The sequence below is a fragment of the Pipistrellus hanaki genome (genome assembly GCF_964339955.1).
Source record: "Pipistrellus hanaki genome assembly, chromosome: 2".
Classification (NCBI taxonomy): Eukaryota; Metazoa; Chordata; class Mammalia; order Chiroptera; family Vespertilionidae; genus Pipistrellus; species Pipistrellus hanaki.
Window position 1 is genome coordinate 195,666,550 of NC_140504.1, and position 25,841 is coordinate 195,692,390.

At 39.1% G+C, this 25,841-nt stretch overlaps 1 protein-coding gene across 11 annotated transcripts in view; it reads right to left on the reverse strand.

Moving 5' to 3' along the window:
* KIF1B (kinesin family member 1B) overlaps positions 1-25,841 on the reverse strand; it is a 124,467-nt gene that overhangs the window by 90,127 nt on the left and 8,499 nt on the right. For all 11 annotated transcript variants that reach the window (XM_084875276.1, XM_084875284.1, XM_084875280.1 and 8 more), the window contains exons 2-5: positions 20,737-20,917; positions 6,378-6,454; positions 5,440-5,619; positions 2,859-2,924 (exon numbers count right to left, since the gene is read on the reverse strand). In XM_084875276.1, the coding sequence (XP_084731402.1) occupies positions 2,859-2,924; positions 5,440-5,619; positions 6,378-6,454; positions 20,737-20,842 (429 nt within the window). In that variant the 5' untranslated portion in view covers positions 20,843-20,917. The remainder of the gene's footprint in view (positions 1-2,858; positions 2,925-5,439; positions 5,620-6,377; positions 6,455-20,736; positions 20,918-25,841) is intronic.

Below are 25,841 nucleotides of genomic sequence, written 5' to 3' on the forward strand. Positions count from 1 at the left end.
TAGAAATGATGGGTTGATCCTAATGAACCTATAAGCTCAGATTTCTAAGCAACAACGCTCTGAAGTTGGGTGAATTTACCAGTGAGCCTACTTATACGGCTTCCCTAGAAATCGGACACTTCTGTATCACTGAGCTACTCAAGCATACAAGGTAACTTCTGCATTTTTCAACTTCAAATTTCTACAGACACTTTTTCAGAGTATCTAAATGGAACCTTATCTCTAGTTCTATTGGCTTTTTCTTTTTTCCAGTCTCAGATCTGTATTTTTATACTGTATTTCAAAATCAATTAAAAAAAACTGAAGATGGTGAAAGATAAAGTAATTGATCTATTACAAAAGTAAAACAACAGGACAACAGATAATCTTTCTAAAAGATGTTTTCCAAGAGAGTGAGATGGTACTTCAATCATTCTCATGTACTTAAACCTGTACATACAATCCTGAATCCCAGGAAGCTATCATATGTTCTTAGAAAACCTGTCCCTTTTCACACATGTATAAGGCTAAGAGCTCCCCAATAACCTGGTAAAGGTTGATGTTTCCCATTACTTATTTTCTAATGTGCAAATCCACTAAGCCACCACTATTTATTAATATTTTACTTCTAAATGAACCAACATTATAGATCCCCACTTAGAAAATTCAATTCATTAAGCACCAGGCATTTTCAGATCTTTTTAGGTACTTGATATATATCAGTTAATAAAGCAGACAAAGATCCCTTCCCTAGTGAGCTTATGACGCTAGAAAGGGAGACTGAAAATAAAGAACAAACATAAAAAAAATAAGTAAAATCATAAAATAGGTTAGACTATGGCAAGTACTATGGGGAAGGAGAGGGGAAGGACAGGGAAAGGGAGACCAGGAGCGCTGGGTGGAAGGCAAGTTGCAGTATTATAAAAGACTAAGGCTCAGTGCACAAAATTCGTGCACTGGGGGGGGGGGGGTCCCTCAGCCTGACCTGCGCCTTCTCACAGCCTGGAAGCCCTCAGGGATGTCCAACTGCCTGCTTGGGCCCGCTCCCCGTGGGCAGCCAGACATCCTTAGCACTGCTGCAAAGGTGGAAAAGGTTCCTGCCACCACCTCTGCATTTGCCAGCCAGGAGCCCAGCTCAAGGCCTCTGGCTGAGCAGCGCTCCCCTATGGGAGCACACTAACCACCAGAGGACAGCTCCTGTGTTGAGTGTCTGCTCCCTAGCGGTCAGTGTGCGTCATATAGATTAATCATTCTGCCATCCGGTCAATTTGCATGTTAGCCTTTTATTATATAGGATGGTCAAGGTAAGCCTCAAAGAAACAGTAAGTATGAACAAAAGACCTGGAGGAGGTGGAAAATTTAGCCAAAAGATATCCAGGAAAAGACAATTTCAGGCAGAAAGAAAAGTAAAGGCCTTGTAGTTAGGAACATTCCTGGTATATTCCAGAAACAGCACAAAAATCCAGTGTGGCTGCAGCAGAATAAGTAAGAGAAAGGCAAGAAAGGAGGCAGAGGACCATAAATTTAAGAAACCACTGTATCAACTGGGGATCTACACTGCAGTCCAAATAAGCCTTTGAATGCAGACTAATATGAAAGAAAAGGGCTTATTTTTTATTACCCACAAGCTCAAAAAATTCTGTCATATGATTCAAAACAGAATAGTTATAGGATGAGACAAGAGAATTCAATTTAACAAAAAATATTTTTAGAGCAGCACATTCCCCTTTTGGTGTATAATGGTCACAGGCAGAATCCTTTAAAACTTATCAATTTATGCAACACTTTATAGGTAAAGAAAAAAAACAAACAAACCAAAGCATCTAAGTAGATTAACTAGACATTGTATAAGTCCTATGGATAATCAAACATATACATTTTTTTTTAATATAAAAACTAGAGTTTGCTTTAAAAGCAGCTTAATTTCTCAAAACAGGCTCATGCTAACAGAATACTATGTTACGGTGTCAGACAGCAGTCTAGTTTCATTCTTTTCCATGTGGCTGTCCAGTTTTCCCAACACCATTTATTGAGAGACTTTCCTTTTTCCATTGTTATGTTTTTGGCTCCTTTATAGAAAATTAGTTGCCCATACATGTAGTAGGGTCAGAACATTTTAATAATAGTAATGACTATAAAATCAACTACCAAAAAATGGAGAGGGTATAAAATAATATCTCTTAAAGCACATACAAAAAAGTGGAAACGTTTATCAAATAAATTAATATATATATAAAATAATTCTATAAACCTCTTCTTAAAAGGAAATCCAATGTCGGGTATACAATGGATGGAGACTAACTTTTCCAAGATTATAAGCAACTATAAAGGGGAAGAAGGGAGAAGAGATTTTATTATATATGCCTGCAAAAAATCATTATTAATAATACTGAAGAGAAAGAGTTCACACAAATAATAAGAATAAGAAAAACATTGCAAACCCAACATGTAAACCGACACAGGCGTCATTTACAAGATGTCCAACCACACTAATAATCAAAGTAATTCAAATTTAAATAAGAGTGAGGCATTTTCCCTTATCAAATTGGCAAAGTTTAAAATGTGAAAATACTAAATGTTCGCAAAGACAGATTTGGATGCTTACACTCCCTGATGGGGCTTCTTTCTGAAATTCAAATGCATTTTTTGACACTCAACATATATACAAAGGAAATCAATGAAATTAAAGCCAGTCTTATAAATAAGGATTTAATTAGAGCATTATTCATTATAACAAAAACTTAGAAATAGCCTAAAAGTACAAAACTGGGGAGTGGTTAAGTGATCTATAGTACAGTGATAATTTGGAGCAATTTAAAAGCAACAGTTGAGGCAATGGAGTATGGAGGCCTCTGGTTTTAACCAGCAGCTGTACTCACCTCTACAGAGTAGGACATTTCTTCATTACAGTTGTCATTGATTTTCTCAAATAGTTCTTCACATAGCTACAGAGACAGGATGAGAGAGAGATGAAGAGCATAAATCAAAGAAGCACCAAGTTACCCAGGACTGTTACACAAATTAGTAATATCCTTTTTCTCTTTCCCCCCCAAAATTAATGGCATCAACAACAAAGGTGAATTCTCTGAGTGAAATAAAAGACAGTTTTAAATACATTTTTCCTATCCATATAATCACTCAATAACAGCATCTCAACAATGTTTCCTTAGAAAGAAACCCACATTTAGAGAAAGGGGAGAAAATTATGTCTCTTATAGTGTTATGTCATTGGCACATTTAATTTATGTAAACTCAACTCTTCATACTATAATACAGTAACAGTAATTTTACTATCAGAATTATTGTAGCAATAAAACTATTCAACTATATTTTACACACACATTTCTTACTGTGATATATACATTTTATTATTATAAATTGTCAGTTACTACATATATTATAAATACATGCATACCTACACACACATATACAGAGAGAGAATACATACTATGGGTAAGGGATAAATTAAGGCATTTTCAAGAATCATTTTGACTAAAACTTTTTCCTTTATCTCTGTCTTAAGACTCTAAACCTTTTACAAAAGGCTACTCTACCAGACAGTGACATTTTTAACAGAAAACATTAATTTTTATAGATCAGAAAAATTATAAAATTTCATCATCCTTACCCCTTGAATTTATTTATAATGTGGTAAGTTTTTAAAAGAATTAACAAAAATCATGTAGGAGGCAGCCAATCAGTGATTCTCTCTCATCATTGATGTTTCTATCTCTCTCTCCCTCTTCCTTCCTCTCTAAAAATCAATAAAATATACTTTAAAAATAAAAAATAAAATATTCCACAATTCTATCAGAAAAGATGTAATTTACAAAAATTTTAGTAACAAACAAATTAAAGGAAAAAGAAGGAGAAACTCAGTGTGGTAATAGATAAATAAATATGACTATTTAGTATAACTTGGCATAATTGTAATCTATAATTATTTTATTGCCCAAAAAGTATTACATAGCAGTAAAAATAGAGACTCCAAAACTACCTTTCCTACATTCGGATTCTGAACAAGTGACATAACCACATGCCTCAGTTTCCCCATCTGTAAAATGAGGGTAGCAATAGGACCTACCTCTTAAGGCCAAATTAGGAGAATTAGATGAGTTAGTATTTGTCAAACACTTGACCTGTGTTTGGCACATAGGGAGTGCTTCAGCATGTTTTCTCTAATAAGCACTGTAACTGTTGCCATTACTATAAACAGAGGACAATTCCCAAATATACAGGATGCGGCAAAAGTAGGTTTACAGTCGTGAGTATGTGAAATAGTTTTTTCTTGTATTATTATTAATTATTGTATTATTTTTCACACAAACCACTGTAAACCTACTTTTACCCCCTTCTGAATGTCTTAATAAATGTTTTTACAGAAAAAAAGATATGTATGTTAATATGTCCCATTTTTTTCTAAAGTTTTTCTTATCTTTGTTACTAATTAAACATTTTAATTACATAGCTGAATTCAAAATTACAGTCCACTAATTTGTCAGAAAAAGTAGTGATTGCTTCTGTATTTTATACTCAAAATATAGAGATGGTCATACTGGGCCTATAGTAAAAAAACAGCAACAAACAAACAAAACAAAACAAAACCTCTTTAAAATTAATTCCAAATATCTTTAACAAAAGCCATATTCCTGTTATTTAAAAATAAGTTCCTTCTAAATACTGATGTCACAACTCCTCTCCATTTCTAAACAATACAAAATCAAGACTAAAAGCTCTTAAAAATTTTTTTCACTGTTCAAACTTAAAGTGATAGTATTAAACTAATACAATAAAAGGAAATTAACTCTAAACAAAGGTGATCAATAATAATCAGATTCTTGCCCTAATCAGTTTGGCTCAGTGGACAGAGCACTGGCCTTTGGACTGAAGTATCCCCAGGTTCAATTCTGGTCCAAGGGCATGGACCTTGGTTGCAGGTACATCCCCAGTAGGCGGTGTGCAAGAGACAGCTGATCGATGTTTCTAACTATCCCTCTCCCTTCCTCTCTGTAAAAAAAAAATCAATAAAATATATTTTAAAAATAAAGTTTTTTAAAAATCGGATTCTTAAGGGGTGATCTATATATAGAGCTTAAAAAAAAAAAAAGTAAGAGCAACAACATTCATTAAGTATTTCCAGGATTCAGAACAGAGCTTGTTACATACTATCTCTTTTTGAAGAAGCTGGTGACATTGTTCAAAAGATAAAAATACCAACATAACATTGGATACATAGCAAAACCTTTACAAAAAAATCAGCTTTCCCACCTTTAAAGTAGACATGTATATATGTCAATCTCTTCCACTAGCTGTTAGCTCCTCTGGGGGAAAGGGAGAGGTGATTTATCCTCATGCCTAGTATGTCAGTCCGAGAATAAACATTTGCTAAATAAAAATAATTGTTACAGCCATTGAAGTCTAAGAGTGATGAGGAACAGAGGTTTTTTTGTTGTTTTTTACCTGTGGAATGATGCCAGCCTGGCTTTCTTCTTGTTTACCCATCATTGTGTACGATTTCCCAGCACCAGTCTGCCCATAGGCAAAAATACAGACATTATAGCCCTCAAAGGCATGTAAGAGCATTTCCTTTCCAATGTCATTGTACACACGGTTTTGAGATGCAAAACAGGGATCTTCAGGCTATAAAGATTAAAAGAAGAAATGACATTTTATTCATATTCTTTCCTATGCTTATTTGATTACTGCTCTAATAAGTACAAGTGCTTTGAATTAATCAGTTAAAATATATATTTTTTTAAGTTTCCCCTACATGTCGTTTATTTTTCTCATTTTATATGCACGCATGGACCACTAGAGTTATCTATTATCCAGGTCAGCCATACGTAAAAATATCTACATGAAGCTATCTAACATGATTACATTTCATTTTCCATAACTTTACAAATATCACTCTTCCATTTCACAGGGAGCTCCAATAAACTTTTCTTCAGAGGAAATGGGACTAAAAGATCAAAGGTCAGGTCCACATATAAAAATACTTTTTGAACTTGTTACCGGTAGTACGGCTATATCTCAACACAGCTTTCAGTGAAGAATGTTCCAACCCCTTGCCTAGACCCTTCCCTTGCCAACTAGGCTTTATCAATGAGGTCCTACAGGTTGGCGACCGCTGGTTTAAAACACCTCCTTTTCCAACACAAATAAGGAAAAATAAAGAACTAAAGAATAACAAGGAGATGCAAAAGCAAACTCTAGTTTAGGAAAAAGCCCTAGAAGCCAATAAGACTGAGGATTCTATACTGAGTAAGGATACTGCGAAGGGCCCCACTCTCCATTTTGCTAGGTGTCGGTAACCTCTGCTTTTCTTGCTGGACCTGAAGGCCCTTTGGAAACACATTCAAAAAGCCCTGCTCCTCTGAGCACATACGCACACTCACCGAGGTGTGAGACCAGTAGGAGTAGTCGAAGCTGAAGGACTTTGGAGCTTCCTTGGGGTTCTTTGGGTTAACAATACCTAGAGAATGAAAATGTTTTGATTTTATAAGTCACTCAGTTACACGTTCTTTATCTTTAGTTCAACATAATGCTCTATGGTAAATTCAAAACATCCAAATCAGTAAATTACTGCTGAATCAAAAACAAAAATAATCTCATTTTAATAGATGATCTACATATGTAATTTGAAAATACTAATCAGGATTCAGAGCAGAGCCTGGTAGACAGTAGGTGCTCATTAAATAGTTTATGACAGAATCTGAGGTAAGAAAGCAGCCAAGATCTGGAAATGGGCCAGATTACTATACCAGGTGCTTCATAAGGCTTCAAATATTTCAACACATCAGAAATAAAAATTAGAAAATTACTGAATCAATCTAGCCACTATTTGAAACAAACTCTTTTTAAAAGCTCTCTCTACTTCAGAAAAGCTTTTGTAATAAAGCATTCATTGAAAAGATAATCTTATTTCTGAAATCCACAGCTGATACGTAAGTGATCATGTATGTATGTGTGTACATTTGTGTATAAGTGTGTACAGTGGAATCACAGACCACTAAATCTTCTGTAGAATGTTTTTACAGCAAAATTACGTTTTGACTGAAAAGCAGAAAGTCTCACTGCCCACATTAACAGTGATTTGTCATGTGATTAATCTTGCCCCAGTTCACTGCAGGGACTGACTGCTGAGGCTTAGCCTTTGTCCCTTTCTCATACACTGAAGCGCTGGCTCCTCAGATTTCACATGGAATAGAATCCTTATAACATGTGTTCATGAAACCTCCTCAAAGACCAGACATCTAGACCAACCTACTTCTCTAAAGCAGGGCCACATCCCGGGGTATCAGTGAGATCAGGATTAAAAAATAAATCTGACCAGAGCAGCTGCTGCTCGGGACACAAATAGCAACAGTTGCTACGGTGCTTAGTTCTCTCTCTTGCTCTTGCTGGATTCCACTGGGTACGGCCGCGGACTTACGTTCCAACCCCAAATGCTGAGAGAGTCTTACTAAGGCGCACACTGCACAGTCATGTGACAGAGACATGGTTCTAGAAAGAACATCTCCTCCCACACAAATGGTAGCTTAAACAAAGAAGAAGTTTCCAAACAAAAGACATTACGTATAATATTTAAGTAACAGCCAACATTCATGGAGCACTTCCTCCAAGCTGTAAGTACTTTCTATGTACTAACCTATTTAATCTCCCAACTATTCAATAAGGCAGATGCTTAATTATCCCCATTTAATAGATAAACCATCACAAAGAGGTTTAAATAACTTACCCAAGGCTACAGAACTAGCTAGTGCCAATCCAGGATGCGAACATAGAGAGTTTGGCTCCAGAGGCCACTCTGAGCCAAAATACTCATCATTGAAATGCTTATTCCCTCTGCAGCCACTGCCAGTAAGGCATCTTGAATGAATATGCACACATATATGTATGTGTATGCACATATATTATGACTACCCCCTAAAAGTATACCGCAGGCATTAATACTCTTCTTACCCACTTAAAACTATCGATAGGAACTTAATGATTATAGTTCCTAAAACATGAAAGACCACATACAAACTCTACCAAGCGAAGAGGAAGATGGTGCCATGCTGCATGAGCCACATTCCAGGCTGCAGTGGCTCAGCAATGATGAGATGAGACATAGGATATAACTTCTGTAGTCTTCCCATTAAAAAAAACATGGTTAAAACAAACACTTCTAACCTTTGGAAAATTTGCTATTATAAATCTTTTAAGCATGTTTCATTAAGTCTTGTGTGTTTTTTTCAAGTGAGTTCAAATGCATTTTATTTTTAGACGACCTACATGACAGATTATTCTTTCTTTTTCTTTTTTTTAAATTCATTTCTTTCTTTTTTTTTTTTTTTACTTCTCTGTTGATTTCAGAGAGGAAGGAAGAGGGAAGAGAGAGACAGAAACATCAATGATGAGAGAAAATCATTGATCGGCTGCCTACTATATGCCCCCCACTGGGGATCAAGCCCACATCCTGGGCATGTGCCCTTGGCCAGAATGGAATCCAGAACCTCTCAGTCCGCAGGCCAATGCTCCATCCACTGAGCAAAATTGGCCAGGGCATGACATGTTATTCTAAAAACAATGCCTCTGCTCCAAATACATCAAGGTCAAAATAAATAGAGCTCAAGATAACATCAGTCCCATTGTCCTAGTCCTCAAGTGTAGACAGAAAGCAGCAGCCAGGTGCTCGCTTCGGCAGCACATAACTAAGATTGGAATGATACAGAGAAGATTAGCATGTCCCCTGCACACAGACGACATGCAATTTCATGAAGCATTTCATAGTTTTTAAAAAGAAAAACAGCAGCCAGTTACAATGACAGGTGATAGATCCAAATTGCCAAATTTGTGAACATTTTCCCATTTCTAAGCCATCCTTAAAGAAAATCCTATTTGCGTCACAACACCCTCACGGAAGTGCTGCAGAGCAACCATGCCATCTGTTTTCACCAATGAAGAACTGGGAGGTTCTGAAATTAGCAAGGATGTGCTTGATTCATTCTGCAGCCCATCATAAAAGGATTTACTCTTTCATAAAAGGCTGTACTCTTTCTGGTCTCTGTTCTTCAAGTTTCCCTTTGATTAATTTCATGTCATCTTTGACATACTTCTTGTAGGCTTCCTTTGTGAAGCTGGTTTCCTGCACGTGATGGCTCATGCAACTATCAACCAGTCATTACTGTGCTTTCAGTACCTTTGCCCTCAGTAGTCATCATGTTTAATAAAACCTTCTTCCCAGACCCCATTGAATGGTGTCTCATTCTCCAAGGTTGCCCACTCTCACTTCTCAAGTCATACTATCGCTTTAAAAACTTTACTGTGCTTTGTTAATCCTTTCTTGTCCTGTGACAAGAAACTGGATCGGGTTGAGGCCTCCCTTGACCTCCCCGGGTGCTGCCCAGCATAAAAATGACCTCTTTCCCTACAAGGAATATACTTTAAAAATATATATATTTAGAGAGGAAGGGAGAGAGATAGAGAGCTAGAAACACTGATGACAGAGAAACATCAACCAGCTGCCTCTTGCACACCCCCTACCGGGGATGTGCCCGCCCGCAACCAAGGTACATGCACTTGACTGGAATCGAACCTGGGACCTTTCAGTCCGCAGACGGATGCTCTACCACTGAGCCAAACCGGCTTCGGCAAGGAATACACTTTTTGAGGACTGAGTCAGAACATAACTCTTACTTTAAGTGCTATAAACTTCATATTGCTTTATTTCCTATAAAATCACCTTTTCATACCACTTTTCAAGGTCCCTTTTAAACTCATCTGCACCTGAGGCTTCTTTTCCAATCAAGATTTCTCTTACATTCCAGACCTGGATTCACCTCCACAAGCAACTTTTCACAGATGACCTTGGAGTCGTATTTGACTTTTTCTCTCACCTTCCACCTCTGATCTGTCCTGTCAGCTCCAATTTCAAATGTATCCAGAATCCCATGGCTTCTTACCATTACCATTTTATCACCCTGGGCCAAGCCACTATCTCTCTCACCAGGATGACTGCAATGCATCCTGACTGGGTTCCCCGCCCCGAGCCCTGAGGAGTCTAATCGCCACATTGCGGGCAGTGAGCTTTCTCAGACGTCCTTGTCAAGGTTCAAGGGAAAACTTTTCAATGGCTTCCCATCATACATGGAATAAAACCCCAAGAGGCTTTATAATGGCTCCATCTCCCACTCCCTCTCTGACCTTCTCTCCAAAGATTCACCAGTCAGTCCAGGTCCATTGCCTTCTTATTAAAGACACAGGGTAATTATGGCTCAGGGACTCCATTTACTGCTCTACCAGGAACGCCATTCTCCCAGTAAGAGCCCGCTCCCTCACTTCACGCAGGTCTGAGGGGACTGCAGTGGCGCTGGGGAAGGATGTAACAGGCATTCCTCAGTCCAGTGCTTCAGAGGAGCCGTGCTGGACTGGAGGGTTAATGTCAGTTAGGGTCTATGCTGTTTGACCCACAGGAAAAAGAAAGCTATTAGTTCTAATAATTAGAACTTTAAAAAAATCAAACACCTACTCAAAGTCAAATCTTCTCCTGTCACCATATATTAGAATCCCCTACTCCTCTCACCCTCTGGGTGATGGGCACATGGTGCAAATATACAAATATTGTAAAATAGAAACCTACATCTGAATGTATATGTTCAGATTGACCAATGTCACCCCAATCAATTTAATAAATATTAAAACAAACAAAAATACTACATTACAATGGCATCCAACTAGACAAGTCCATTTTCTTGATCTTCTGCCTGGTTGTCAATAGTCCCTGTGCCTTTGCTGCCTGTGCTTTTAACTCAGTGTACTCCACTCTCCAAGTATCCCAAGACTGAGGTGGCTTCCATGCAAATAATCTTTCTAAAGAAATGGCGGTTGTAAAAAAAAATCAAAAAAAAAAATCTCAAGATCCTATTTTAAGAAAGGAAAAGTTTAACAGCACTTTCATTCATTGAACACAGTCACTGAGCACATTTATTAAGCATAAACTATGCACCAGGCACTGTGCTGGGGATATAATGGCAAGCAGAAGAGTTATTTCCATCCTTCTGGAGTGTATAGCCCATGGAGGAGACAGAACTATAATCACACAAAATACAGTTAGGAGATATAAGGCGAGAGCAGGGTTGGTTATTTCTAATAAGAATGGGCAGGCTGCCACCTCTGAGAAGGTGATATTTAAGCAGGGATCTGAATGACATTTGAGGAACAGGTATGACCACCAGTGTAATCAGAGGGGTAGAAGTTGACAAGATGTGAAATCACATAGCTAGCCAGAGGCCAAATTCCTTGTCGCCAGTGTGAGGGTTGAGCTTGTTTTTGTTTTTGTTTTTTCATTCTAAAAGTGATAGAAGCCAAGGAAGGATTTTAAGCAGAGGGGGTGACATAATCTAATTTACTTTTCCAAACTATGACTGGCTACTGCACAGGAACAAGAGCAGGAAGAGAGAAACAGGAAACTACTGTGTATTGACTTAGATAAGAGTGAAAATGATAAAAAGTAACTGGATCCAAGATAGCTTGTGAAGGCAGAGATGACAGGACTTACTGATGAATTACAGGTGGCCTGTAAGAAAGAGGGAGGCAAAAGGGACCCCAAATTAAAAGAATGAGTAAGAATGAAGGAAGAACCACTTTAGGTGTGTAGGGAGGCAAAATAAATATTTATGTTGATATACTTCTTAGGCTTTCAGAGGTAAGTTAGCAGCTGGGCAGACAAGCCTATAGTTCTATAGAGAGATCCAGGCTAGAGAAATGGATTTGGTCGTCACCACCCTCAATGACACTTGAAGCCTTGAGCCTAGGTAAAATCACTTAGGGAGTCTGTCTGTCTTCTCTAGAGACAGATAATAGCTAAAAGAGAAGAGACAAAGTCCTGGTTCACAGAGGAAGGCGAGGAAGAATGGAGAATGGCCTGTGAGTAAGGAAGGCAATCAGGAGAGCAAGGGTACTGAGAGCGAAGAGGCGGAAATGTTTCAAGGATGAAGTCAAGCTGTATTGGCTGCTACTATTACAATGCTTACTACCCTCACCATCCTCTGGATTCCCTAGGGGAAGGAGTCTTTGTTCAGGCTACATCCTGACTTCCCCCAAAACTCGCTCTGCTCACCCTCACCTCTGGGCTTGGCTCCCTAACACTATTGAGACCTTGTCTAGTTTGAATGCTGTTTTCTTACGTTTCCCTTTATATATCAGAAAGGCAGCCTCAAAACTGAAGATCTTTTGTATCTTTCCCCAAGTCCAAAAGGAAGATGATGCCCCCTTTAGCCTCTCCCTACATCTTGCACAGCTTTCCCTGTCCATCTTCAAATGTTTTACTCCTCATGCTGCGGCTGGCATTTCCTCAGGAGAGCTGAGGAGTGAGACCAGGACAGCGTCTTCCATGGAAAGGCTTACTTGCAGACCCTCAGCCGGGAGAAATGGGAATGCCTTTAAAAGGACTGTCATAAATGTTCCTTAGGTTTGCATTTTCTGATGAACCACAGGACCATCTCTTTTGTGGAGTCCCTTCAAGTCAAAATTAGCCTTACACAATTCGTTAAGTCCCTTAATTTTACCCTTTCTTCCTTGCCTTCTTTCTGACTGTGTTACTTCAGCATACAGATGCAGAAATAATGTTTTAATTACTAACCATTAAAAAACAAGGCAGTCAAAACAAAATGAGTACTTAAAAGCGGTTTATTCTCCAGAATAATTTTGTTTATCTAAATCTCAAAGTCTCTATGTAGCAATTATACTGTTGTTGGCAAACTACTAAAGAATTTGCCTACAACTACAATTAACATATCAGTGTGGTAACACTGTAACTTTATATTAACTTTTCTATCACAGCGTGTGTGGGGTTTGTTAAAAATCCTAGTGACATCCTCAGCAAACCTTCTCTTCCAAAATCTTCCCGTAGCCAAAATTAAGAAAAATGGCACACAATAGGAGTATTTTGTACACCATTTATATTCCAAAACCATAGAACCAAAACCCATAAGCAGCCCCCTCCCTACTCAGAATAATGTATTTCCAAAAATATAATAAAGTGGTCAAGCATACTGCCATAAGGAGAATTTGAGCAAAAGACCTATAATTATAAAATTTCTTAATTATTTAAAATAACAAACTTAGCCGAAACCAGTTTGGCTCAGTGGTAGAGTGTCGGTCTGCAGACTGAAAGGTCCCAGGTTCGATTCCAGTCAGGGGCATGTATGTTGGTTGCGGGCACATCCCCGGTAGGGGATGTACAGGAGGTGGCTGGCTGATGTTTCTCTCTCATCGAAGTTTCTAGCTCTCTATCTCTTTCCCTTCCTCTCTGTAAAAAAATCAATAAAATAAATAAATAAATAAATAAATAAAATAACAAACTTAGATTTCAAATATTATAATCAGGATTAATGTACTCTATGTTCATGATATACTCAATCCCTTTGTATTAAAAATAAGCATACAATAGGAAGAAAAACTACCAGCTCTATTAGTGTCACAATTTTATTAACTGGGTATAAAATAAATATGCTAACTATAATAAATATTAAACAGACTCTCAGTTAACAATCATTCTACTCTTCCTTAGCAAATGTTTGTTAATTTTTATTTATTGATTTGAGGGAGAGAGACATCAATTTGTTGTTCCACTTATTTAGGCATTCCTTGGTTACTTATTGTATGTGCTCTGACCAAGGACTGAACCTGAAACCTTGGCATATTGCAGGGGTACGGAACCTTTTTTCTGCCAAGGGCCATTTGGGTATTCATAACATCATTCGTGGGCCATACAAAATTATCAACTTAAAAATTAGCCTGCTATATTTGGTCAAACATTTCATTAACTCATCCTTAAGGTCTTTGCAAGGCCAGACCAAATGATTTCACTTGCCTTATGTGGCCCTCCAGCCAGAGGTTCCCAACCCCTGGGTGTATCTGGATGATGCTCTAACCCAGGGGTCCTCAAACTTTTTAAAGTGGGGGCCAGATCACGGTCCCTCAGAGAGCTGGAGGGCCGGACTATATGAACTACTAATTCCTACTGTAACACCTCGGCTGCGCTCACTGCCCAAAAAACCTGGTGGGCCGGATCAGACTCCTCTGCGGGCCGCATGTGGCCCGCGAGCCATAGTTTGAAGACCCCTGCTCTAACCCCATGGACAGCAAACTGCGGCTTGCGAGCCACATGTGGCTCTTTGGCCCCTTGAGTATGACACTTCTACAAAATACCACGGCCTGGGCAAGTCTATTTTGAAGAAGTGGCGTTAGAAGAAGTTTAAGTTTAAAAAATCTGGCTCTCAAAAGAAATTTCAATCATACTGTTGATATTTGGCTCTGTTGACTAACGAGTTAGCGGACTACTGGTCTAACCAAATGAGCTACCCGACCAGGGACTAAGAAAATGTAGAATGATTTTGACGGAATATCATTTGGAAGGCCTCAGTTAGCTTTCACTCAATCTAAATGGAACAAAGGTGTCTGAGCTAATATTAATACCCTTTTTATTCATAATTTCCCTACATCAAGAGAGGACATTAAAATAAACTTTAATCTGCCTTAGCTGGTTTGGCGCAGTAGATAGTGTGTCGGTCTACAGACTGAAAGGTCCCGGGTTCAATACCAGTCAAGGGTACATGCCTGGGTTGCAGGCTCAATCCCTAGTGTAGGGCATGCAGGAGGCAGCCGGTCAATGATTCTCTCTCATCATTGATGTTTCCATCTCTCTCACCCTCTCCCTTTCTCTCTGAAATCAATAAAAATATACTTTAAAAAAAACATTTTAAAAAGGAAAAAATAATAAATTTTAATCTAACAGTTAAATTCAAGTTAGACGTAGACATTCAGTATTTACACAGAACAGAAAACAATGAAAATATTTTGAGAGGCAATATGTATAGCACCGAGGTTAAGAGTGAGGGCTCTGGAGCCACACGGCATTTTCTAGTTTTTCCAGTACCTACATGTGCAATTCCAGGCATGTTAGCCAGTAACTCTCCCCCTGCCTATGAATGGGGCAAATAGGAGTAAGTATGGCCTGGGCCATGGGGCTCAGAGGTTAAGTGTCCACCCATGAACCAGGAGGTCACAGTTCAATTCCTGGTCAGGGCACAAGCCCAGGTTGGGGGCTCAATCCCCAGTAGGTAGCATGCAAGAGGCAGCCAATCCATGACTCTCATCAATGATGTTTCTCTCTCTCTTTTCCTCTCCCTTCCTCTCTCTGAAATCAATAAAAACTTTCCCCCCCCAAAAAAAGTAAGTATCTGCCACAGAACTATTGTGAAGATTAAATGACTTAAAATCTGTAAGTGCCTTACATGGCTTAAGTGTTCATTACTATTGTTAATTACTAATCAAGCTCCCCTCACCCCACTAAAAGGCAAAAGAGTACAAAAAAACACCCAAAAAAATAACAAATAAAATCTGCTTTTGTTTTTCCCTTCATCCATTTTTGCCTACTCAAGTTTATTCCGTCACAAAAGGAGTTCTTAGGCATCAGCCCAGAACAATGTCATAAGGAAACACTAACCGTAGTTAAATCATTTCCTCACGCAGGCAGCTTCTGCTAATTCTGGCCATATTGTTTTCTGTTCTGCCAAAACAAAAAAGGCTTTCCAGACATTCCTACCTTTCCTGGCCCTATCCCTCAGTTATTTAGATGTTTTTCCTCAATGCTTTCATTAACAGTCATCACACGGCTTTTATTATTTATCTCTAAGACAAGACTAAAAACCCTCTGAGTAGTATGTACCCTCCCAGCCTATCCTTGCTGAATAACAAAAGTCTAATGTCCTATAGATGCTCTCAAAAACCTAATTTCATATTTCTACCAACTCTACTTATACATCAATCATCCACAAATAGAAATGTTTTCATAAAATAAGCATAATTCTTGATATACTACGAAAATTAAGTTATGAATACCTACACTTCGCTTATCATGTGACCAAAGTAGTGGGTCCTTTGTAGTCGGCATTCCTAGCTCCCATTACAGCACTTCACACCACTTTGGGCAACTAACAAAAGCAATCAGCATATGTTGGTGGCATGAACTTTATAAAAAACGAACTCCAAAACATCTCTTGAGAACTGCAAATGTCATACACCTGAAAGTAATATAATGTTACTAGAGGACCAGTGCATGAAAATTCATGCACTGGAGGTGGGGGGTCCCTCAGCCCGGCCTGTCCCTCTCAGAGTCCAGGAGCCCTCAGAGGCAGTAGGCAACTCAGCGATCCAGGGAAGGCGACACCCCCATCACACCTCTGCTGCTGCCACTGCCTGCAGCACAAGCCTTGGCTGGCCCTGGTTATCTGAGCCTCAGGCAGCCCTGGGAGGCTGGAGGGCAGAGGGGACTGGATGCCTCCATCTTGTGGCTATGGGTGCCACCATCTTTGAGAATGTGATGATCAATTAGCATAGTCCCTTATTAGATAGGATAGCAGGTCAGAGCTCATGGTTAGAGGTGGACAAGTAGTAGATGAAGAGCTGGTTTATCCTACTTCCCCAGCCACTCTGTGAAGCACTTTGGGTGCTATGTGATGAAATTCACTTTAGTCTGATCTAACTATAATTAGCCCTGGCTTATCCCAGAAAAGACTTAAGGAGATCTCATTCTGATTTCAAGGCTAGTGCCTCTTAACCCTTTTGGGGGACATAGATCTCTAAAAATGTAATGGAAGTGATTACTCCCTCCCAAAGAAAACACATAAGACATTTATTTTTATTTTTGTTTTGCATATAATTTCAAGGGACCATCTTGACAGACACTCAGAAGTCTATGCACAGGTCCCAAGAAAAGAAACCAAACTAAGATGCAAGTGAGAATTAGGTAATACTAATAGAGAAAAAATATCTAAAGACTTAAAGACTAGAATACTAAAATTCTAACCATTTAACCAAATAGAAACAATTAAGTTCATCAAAATGCAGCAGGCGACTGTGGTAAGGAGTTAACTAGACAATAAAAAATGCTGCCTAAGTGGGAGAAACTTGGAATATAATAGGATATTATTCAACAAAGCCATTTGTGTATGCACTCGGGTCTCAAAAATGTCAAGGCAGTAACATTTATCTGTGCCATGGAAAATATTTCCTCTGAGACCAGAAAGTGCTTAAATAAAACTGCTGCTACTCAGTTTTCAGATCTGGCACATTCCCTAAAATACCCTTCACCCTCTTCTACTTTTTCATAAGATATCTTCTGGCAGGGACATTCCATCTGCAATCAGCTATAATCCCTGTAAGCAGCAGTTCAGGCCAGCTTGCCAGCATAGAATTCTTTTAATGCAGCGAACGCATGTGGCTATAGCAAATTCATTTCATTTTTTCAACAATTCTAGGTTCAAAATGCATGCTCTCTCCCAACCTTAAGTCCAATGTTCCTTTTTTTTTTTAAGCCATTAATACTTTCTAAAAATAGCAAGTGGCTCACTTAAAACCTCTCATTTAAAAAGCATCTGGATTATATATTAGTCAAATTACTAATAAATAGCCACATTAAAAAAAAAAAAAAAAAAGCGGAAATAGAAAATGTTAGTAGAAAACCGAAAACGCCAAAAATCCTAGAGGAAAAGGATTCTGATACAGATAACTAGCTTTCCAAGAACAAACACCTTTCAAGGAACCATAATTGCTCCAAGCCCTGGGCCATGACAAAGTAAGTATTTAGCTAGAAAACTAGCCCTATTTTTTCCAAGGCCAATTCAGCGAAAGAGCATATTTGTTCCAGTAGATTAAGGGTAATTTAAAAGTCAAATTTCTCCTGCTGAACACTTACATGCAAGAAGTGTATATATAGCCAGATGAAGGTGAGGAGTACTGATATCTAGTCATAGCACAAGTTCTAATAAGCTACAATTCTGAAAATTTCCCCAAACATATTGGATGTTTAGTTTACAATTCTATTTATTCCTCAAGGTCTAGCTAAAATGTCCTATCATCTATGAATCTTACATTAGTCCTTTGCCAAACTCACATTTGCACTTTTTAAAAATCCTTTTTTATGACAATTATCACTTTCATCACCTTTACTTTGTATTAAGGTTATTTTATTATATCTTATCTCTCCTACCTAGAACTAAAAACTCCTTGAGGGCAAAGTCCTATGGTACAGACAATTCTGTAATCCCTACAGGCACACATTATAGTAGACTATCAAAGAGGAAGGGAAAGAGAGAAAGAGCAGGGCAGCCTGGTAGTCTAGAAAAGTTTTGGACAAAACATGATGGAAAAACCATTGGTAGTTCAGCACCTTGCTTAAGGTGGTCTACAGACTGGCTTACATAGGACTCGTACAATATATCCAGACCTACTTTAACCAAATTATTAATTATTTTTAATAATAAAAATCAGCCTAGCTGGTTTGGCTCAGTGGATAGAGCATCTGATTGCGGACAGAAGGTCCTGGGTTCGATTCCAGTCAAGGGCACATGCCCAGGTTGTGGGTTCGATCCCCCGTAGGGGACATGCAAGAGGCAGCCAATCAATGATTCTCTCTCATCATTGATGCTACTATCTCTCTCTCTCCCTCTCCCTTCCTCTCTGAAATCAATAAAAATATTAAAAATAATAATAAAAACCAGGCATTTCTTCTTTAATGTTTTATCAAAAGACATATCAAGCCCTAGCCTGGTTGGCTTGGTGGACAGAGCATCAGCCTGTGGACTAAAGTATCCAGGGTTCAATTCCTCCGGTCAAGGCACATGCCCGGGTTGTGGGCTTGATCCCCAATGTAGAACATTGATGTTTCTATTTCTTTCTCTCTCTCTGAAATCAATAAAGATATATTAAAAAAAAAAAAAAAAAAAAAAAAAGACATCAATATTTTCAGTGGTTCTGGAAAGATTTTTTACGGGTTATAAGCAAGAATGGGTATATAAGACATAGCCTCACAAATTCTAAACTTTTATGGCCCTATCCTAAAAAGGTGGTCAACCAGAAATCTTATTTTCTTCTCTAGTTTGTTATCTACCACAAATGAAAACATCTGAAATCTTTCATCAACAGTGAATAACATATTTGGATAATTTTACTTTTTCACCCTAAACTGACATTATTTTCTATACAATCAAAATAAGGTAAAAAAGAGAGCTATGTATCTTTAAAAAATAAGATCTAAGACCTTTTTTAAAAATTAGCCATCAATAATCTCTTAATGAGCTTTTAATCCAAAAAAACAGCAGTCAGAAAGTCAAGCAGACCCAGACCATTTCTCATAACTACCAAGAACTAAAGAAATTTTACCACATACTCTAATGATTTTATTCTCCTGGACAGTCAATGGATTACTGTTCTTTTATATTCTACTAGAGGCCCAGTGCATGGAGGGAAAGGGGCCTCCACCCGGCCTGCACCCTCTCTAATCTGGGACCCCTTAAGGAATGTCCAACTGCCCATTTAAGCTCAATCCCAGTCAGACATCCCTCTCACAATCCAGGACTGCTGGCTTCCAACTGCTCCCCTGCCGGCCCGACTGCCCCTAACTGGCCTCCCCTGCTATCCTGCTCTCCCCCAACTGCCCTCCCCTACAGGCCTGGTCCCCCCAAACTGCCCTCTGCTGCAGGCCTAGTCTCTCCCAACCGCCTCCCCTGCAGGACTGGTCCCCCCAACTGCCCTCCCCTGAAGGCCTGGTTGCTCCCAACTGCCCTCCCCTGCTGGTCTGGTCATCCTTAACTGCCTTCCCCTGTTGGCCTGGATCCCCCCCAGCTGTCCTCCCCTGCAGGCCTGATCGCCCCAACTGTCCTCCTGCAGGTCTGATCGCCCACAACTGCCCTCCCCAGCTGGCCTGATCACCCACAACTGCCCTCCCCTGCTGGCCATCTTGTGGTGGCCATCTTGTGTCCACATGGGGGCGGCCATCTTGTGTGTTGGAGTGATGATCAATTTGCATATTACCTCTTTATTATATAGGATAGTTTTTCATGCTAAAGTCACTCATATGTGGAATCTAACGAACAAAATAAACTGATGAACAAAATAGATCCAGAGACACAGAAGTATAGAACAGACTGCAGACTCTGAGGGAAAGCAGGAGAAGAGTGGGGGGTCAGGGAGGGTATGATGATCAACCAAAGAACTTGTCTATGCTAAAGAGAAACGACATGCAAATTGACCATCACTTCACAATGACCAACAACCAATCAGGAGTGAGTAACCCAACAAAGATGTCAGCGGCCCCGCCCCCCAGCCACTCTGGGCCTCTGGGCCTCTGGGCAGCAGGCATGCAGGCACGCAGCAGCCAGCAGCCGGGTGGGGTGAAATGTAATGCCTGCTAGGAGGGGTTGGGCGGGGGGCAGGGGAGCTACAGGAGTGGTGCTCCGGCTGCAGCAAAAACTGAAGGCTCTGGTCAGAGTGAAGACTGAAGGCAGCGGCCAGAGCGAAGGCCTGGGTCCCAGGAAAACTGGTGCTGGCAGCCAGGGGAAGAAAAGCCTATTGCACGAATCTTCGTGCAACAGGCCTCTAGTATGCATACATGTATGCATAACCCATGGACAGAGACAATAGAGTGGTGAAAGCCTGGGGTGGTAGGCAGGGGCAGACTAGAAGGGTCAATGTAGGGAAAAAGGGAGAACATACAGTCTATAATACTTTCAACAATAAAGATTTTTTTAAAAAGAAATAAGTATAATAATTAAAAAATAATAATACAATTATTAAATTAAAATAACAGTATAGTATAGAGTGGTAAGTGGTAATATCCAAATACTCATGTATTCTGATCACAGCAAGAAGGGACGGAGTTAGAGTAGAAAAGTGAAATATAACTGATAGAAAACAACATGTACTTACTAGTCGAGTTGCCTTGCATCTGAATGATGCACTTGGACTCTTTGCTGGTCTCTCGAGAATTGAAAGGCCGCACTCGCACAGCCACCTTCACTGAGGCTCCCGACATCCTGGTGGTCTTGTTATATAATTGCAGTCCAGAAATAAAGAATCAAATCTTCTTTTGAAGTTATGTCCAAGTTTCCTTTGAAAATAAAAAAGTTCCATAGAAGGCAGTCAGAATTAAAGAAAGCTTGGGCTAATTTGGGCATATGAGCTACTATCTTATATCTGAGGGCTATTTTTGTTTCCATTTCTAAAAACCCCATTCCCTGTAAGTCTTATATTCTCAATAGTAAATTATCAATAAGAAAATTAAGACTGAAATTTGTTTTCCTACTCACTTCATTATCTCTTTACCATACCTAAAAAGTCCCTAATCTTAATTTAATTTTAAAAAATGAACTGCAAAATAACAGGTTAACTAGCTTACTCTGTTTTTCTTACACAAGTATATTCTCATCTGCAAAAATGACTTATTACTTTAAAGAAATGCACTGAACTTTCTGTATACTTCAATTCCAGCTTGAAACATTCAGTTATATGATGTATAATAAAACAGCAAAGGACAGAGTTCCAGCTCACTCCTTTAACTTCTATGTATTCAGAGATTTCTTTGACTTAGATGGACCCTTCAATATGTATGTCATTTGACCCTCATGACTGTCCTGTACAATAAGCAGGGAAGGCTCCAAGAGACGGAGGTTCTATCCTCTGACATGCCACTGACTCATGGCAGAATCAAATCACTACATTACTGAATGAAGCCACAGGAAAAAATGTGAACATTTTTCAGAGGAACAGTTTCCCTCTCAACAAAACAAAACAGACGCTATTCTGTGAAAAGAATCCATATAAGTAATTTCCACAAGAAAAACCAAATCTCGCCAAAGCCGGTTTGGCTCAGTGGGTAGAGCGTCGGTCTGCGGACTGAAAGGCCCCAGGTTCGATTCCGGTCAAGGGCATGTACATTGGCTGTGGGCACATCCCCGGTGGGGGGTGTGCAGGAGGCAGCTGGTCGATGTTTCTCTCTCATCGACATTTCTGGCTCTCTATCTCTCTCCCTTCCTCTCCGTAAAGAATCAATAAAATATATTTAAAAAAAGAAAAAAAAGAAAGAAAAACCAAATCTCAATCTGTCCTCTATCCTGTTAATCCTCTCTATATATAAAAGACTAATAGGCAAATTGCCCCCTTGGGAGTTCAACCAGGACAGAGGGAGTTTGATCACCTGCTATGACGTGCACTGATCACCAGGGAGCGGCTCGGAATGAAGGAAAGCACCAGCCGGCAGCCGGCAGCTGGGGAAGGAAGGGCTGGCTGGCAGTCGAAAGGAAGGCCCTGACAGGCAGCCGGAAGGGCCCAATCAGCCCTGATCACCAGCCAGGCCCAGGGACCCTACCCGTGCAGGAATTTTGTGCACCAGACCTCTAGTATAAACATATTGAAAAACCAAGCAAACGAAAAAAGAAAAATACTTTTGTGTGCAATTAGCAGGGAACCACAACAGAACTTAATTTAAATCTGACCAGTTTTTCTCCACATCACTAAGTAGGAATGCTAACCTCAGTTGCACAACTGCAAAACTTTTTCACAAGAAAAGGCATTAAAAAAATTACCTATCTTATCTCAACAGCATCATTACTATTTGAAAGTCATGTTTTTTGAAGCATGTCTATTGTCCATCTCTCTCACACCATCATCAGAATGTTCACAGATCTTATTCACTAGCACTTAGAACAGTACCCAATGAAAGAACTAAGTAAATATTTGTTGTAAGAATGAGTTAATGAATTTCCCACTTGTAAAAGTTGTCTGTTTAAGTACTTTGCCTGGTTTACTGACTTTTGTTTTTGTTCCAAATAGAGTATTTATTAATATTGGTCTTTTCATATTTGCTGAAATGCCTTTTCCAGTCCCTTCCTATTCTATTTTACATTAAACAGATAGTTCTTTTAAAAAAAATTATTGATTTCAGAGACAAAGGGAGAGTGAGAAATAGAAACAAAATGATGAGAATTATTGACCAGCTACCTCCTGTACATACCACACTGCGGATTAAGCCGGCAACCCAGGCATATGCTTTAACCAGGAATCAAACCATAACCACCTGTTTCATAGGTTGATGTTCAACCACTGAGCCATACCAGCCAGGCAGATACTTCTTTTTTAATATATTGAATATTTATTGTGATCACACTTTTCAATTTAGTTTTTAACCCTCCTAATCAATTTGGCATGATCTAAGTTAACTACAGTACTTTGCCAAGAGAGAATGAATGAAGTGGTGAGAAAAAGACAGAACATTTTGATACACAGCCACCTTCTCAATATTTAACATGTCCCATTACCTTCTCCCCGAAACGAGCAATCTCTGCCAATCTTCCTATTCACTCTTAAGATTTATGGTGTGGGCCAGATATAATCTTTGTTTCCCTCTCTTTGAATTCTTTTATTAGTGTTAACATTATTAATGAAATGCCATATGAAAACTTTATAAACTAATTTGCATTTTCTATCTCTTTCTTTCTCTCATTCCCATTGCCATTACCCCAATCTATGTTCTTACTACCTCATGCTTAGCATACTTGGAATAGCAGCACTGATCTTTGAGCTTTTAGGGGTTTCGTGTGTGTGTGTGTGTGTGTGTGTGTGGTTTTTTTGTTTGTTTTGTTTGTTTGTTTGTTTGTTTGTTTGTTTCCAGAGAGAGGAAGAAAGGAGAGGTAGAAACATCAATGATGAAAGGCACTGACCAGCTTCCCCCTGCACGCCCCAACTGAGGATTGAGCCTGCAACCCAGGCATGTGCCCTGACCAGGAATCAAACCCAGACCTCCTGGTTCATGGGTCAACATTCAACCACTAAGCCACACCAGTCAGGCAAGCTTTTAGTTTTAATTAGAGTTGGTAAAACAGAATTGTACGAAGGTCTTTTGAAACAGATATGATGAGAGAAACTAGACTTTGGGTCATGAACATACATATGTAATATTATGAAGTTACATATCTGAAACTTATATGTTATTACCAATGTTACCACAATAAATGTAATAATAAAAAAAAGCAAATGAGCCTAAACTCCCCAGCCTGGTATTGGACAGTATTGAGATAGGCCCCAGGTATGGGTTGTTTAATTTCTCCAAGATTATGTTGCAAATCTCCAGCTGAGAACCCTGCTTTATGCAACTGTTTAACCCTGCTGTAATATTACTCTTTCCAAAGCATGACTTGCAAGTTCACTTCCAAACTCAAGAACTTTCTCTCGTTTCCCGGTGCTTACAAAATGAAGATCCAAGTCAAGGTACTCTTGTGTTCTAGTCAAGCTTCTTTCCTATGCTACCCATTATGTTCTTTCACTCCTCCTAACGGTTTCTCCTACAATGGGCATATGAATTTTCATTTTTGCCTCTATTTGACAGTTTAGCTCCAGTCTTACCTCTTCCAAAATAACATCTTAAATAATCATAGGAGTCTAGACATAGATTGGATATCAGGTGATATTAAGGAATTGCAAATAAACAAAGGCTGAAACCTCCTTACTGGGTTTCAGATATAGAGTACGTATTCATTTGCAACCAGAAAGCAAAACACTAAGATATGTAATATTCTAATGTCCCAATACATATCCTTCTCAAAATACTGTGCCTCCTCTTTCTAGCGTTCCTGCCAGCATTCCATTCAACATAACCACCAAAGACAAAGTCTCTCTCCACCTCCCATGAACAACACAGGCGCTTCCATTTCTTTTCTATCTTTTACTGTCCCTACCATCCTCTCGTGCCCACACAGGTCAAACAGCTGTTTCTCTATTTAATCAACTATCAAATCACCTGACTTCTACCTTTAAAATCATATTTCTTCCACCACTTGCCCTTTTAGGGCCTTCACTACTTCTCACCCAAGACTGCTAACCTTCTTAACCACTTTCTTTCTTACTCCTACCCAACCGTACTGCACAATACTGCCATTTCATTGACTCCATCCATACTACACAATATTGCTAGATTCATCTTCCTGCAGTACAAGTCTGTTCATATAAAGGCCCACTTAAAGATCTCAAAGCTTCTCTACTGTCTACCAAGCAATGATGGAACCGCCCGCAGTGGCATTCAATGTGTTCTGCAACATAAACCACCTATTTTCCTAGCCCACAAAATACTGCCTTCCATCCACACTCCCTTAACCACCACCCACCAGAGCGCTTCCTAAAATGTGTCCCTATGACTTTGTTCCAACATTCCCTTTACCCACTTTGTGCTTCCTCCTCTTCAGTTCTTCTCAAAATCCCGTTATTTTTCTGGGACCTTCTCATAAGCTACATCTCTAAAGCCCTCATAGATTCTCCCCACTCAACCAAATGCAAATGCTTTTCCACTTAATATTGTTCAATTCATTGATCCTACCCAGGGCAGAATAAGTTACTTTTCTTATCTCTTCTGTAGATTTTAAGTTCCTTGAGGACAAGAACAGAATCTTGGTCATGCTTCTAATCCCCCTTATCACAGAGTCTTGAATATGTAGAAGTTAAAATATTTTAGTTGAATTCCTGGTCACTGTGTGTTAACAGGGTGATGGAATAAAAAAAGTTCCAAAACACAGGCAGGAAAAAGGATAAACTTAATTTCAAATTTCTTCCTAATTAAAAAAAGTTAACAGTCATTCTTTTTTGAAAATGATATGTTATTAAATGATATGTTATTAAATGATATGTACATTTTAAAATTACTTTCCCTAGCCGAAGCTGGTTTGGCTCAGTGGTAGAGCGTCGGCCTGCGGACTGAAAGGTCCCAGGTTCGATTCCGGTCAAGGGCATGTACATTGGTTGCAGGCACATCCCGGTAGGAGGTGTGCAAGAGGCAGCTGGTCGATGTTTCTCTCGCATCGACGTTTCTAGCTCTCTATCTCTCTCTCTCTTCCTCTCTGTAAAAAATCAATAAAATATATATTTTTTTAAAAAAATTACTTTCCCTAAACCTGAACCTAAATTTTTTTTCTGCTTTAAAACTGTCCTGTAATAAAACTTCAACCATCTCCACAGTGAATTAAAACTTTATTCAGTAATAAGAAACT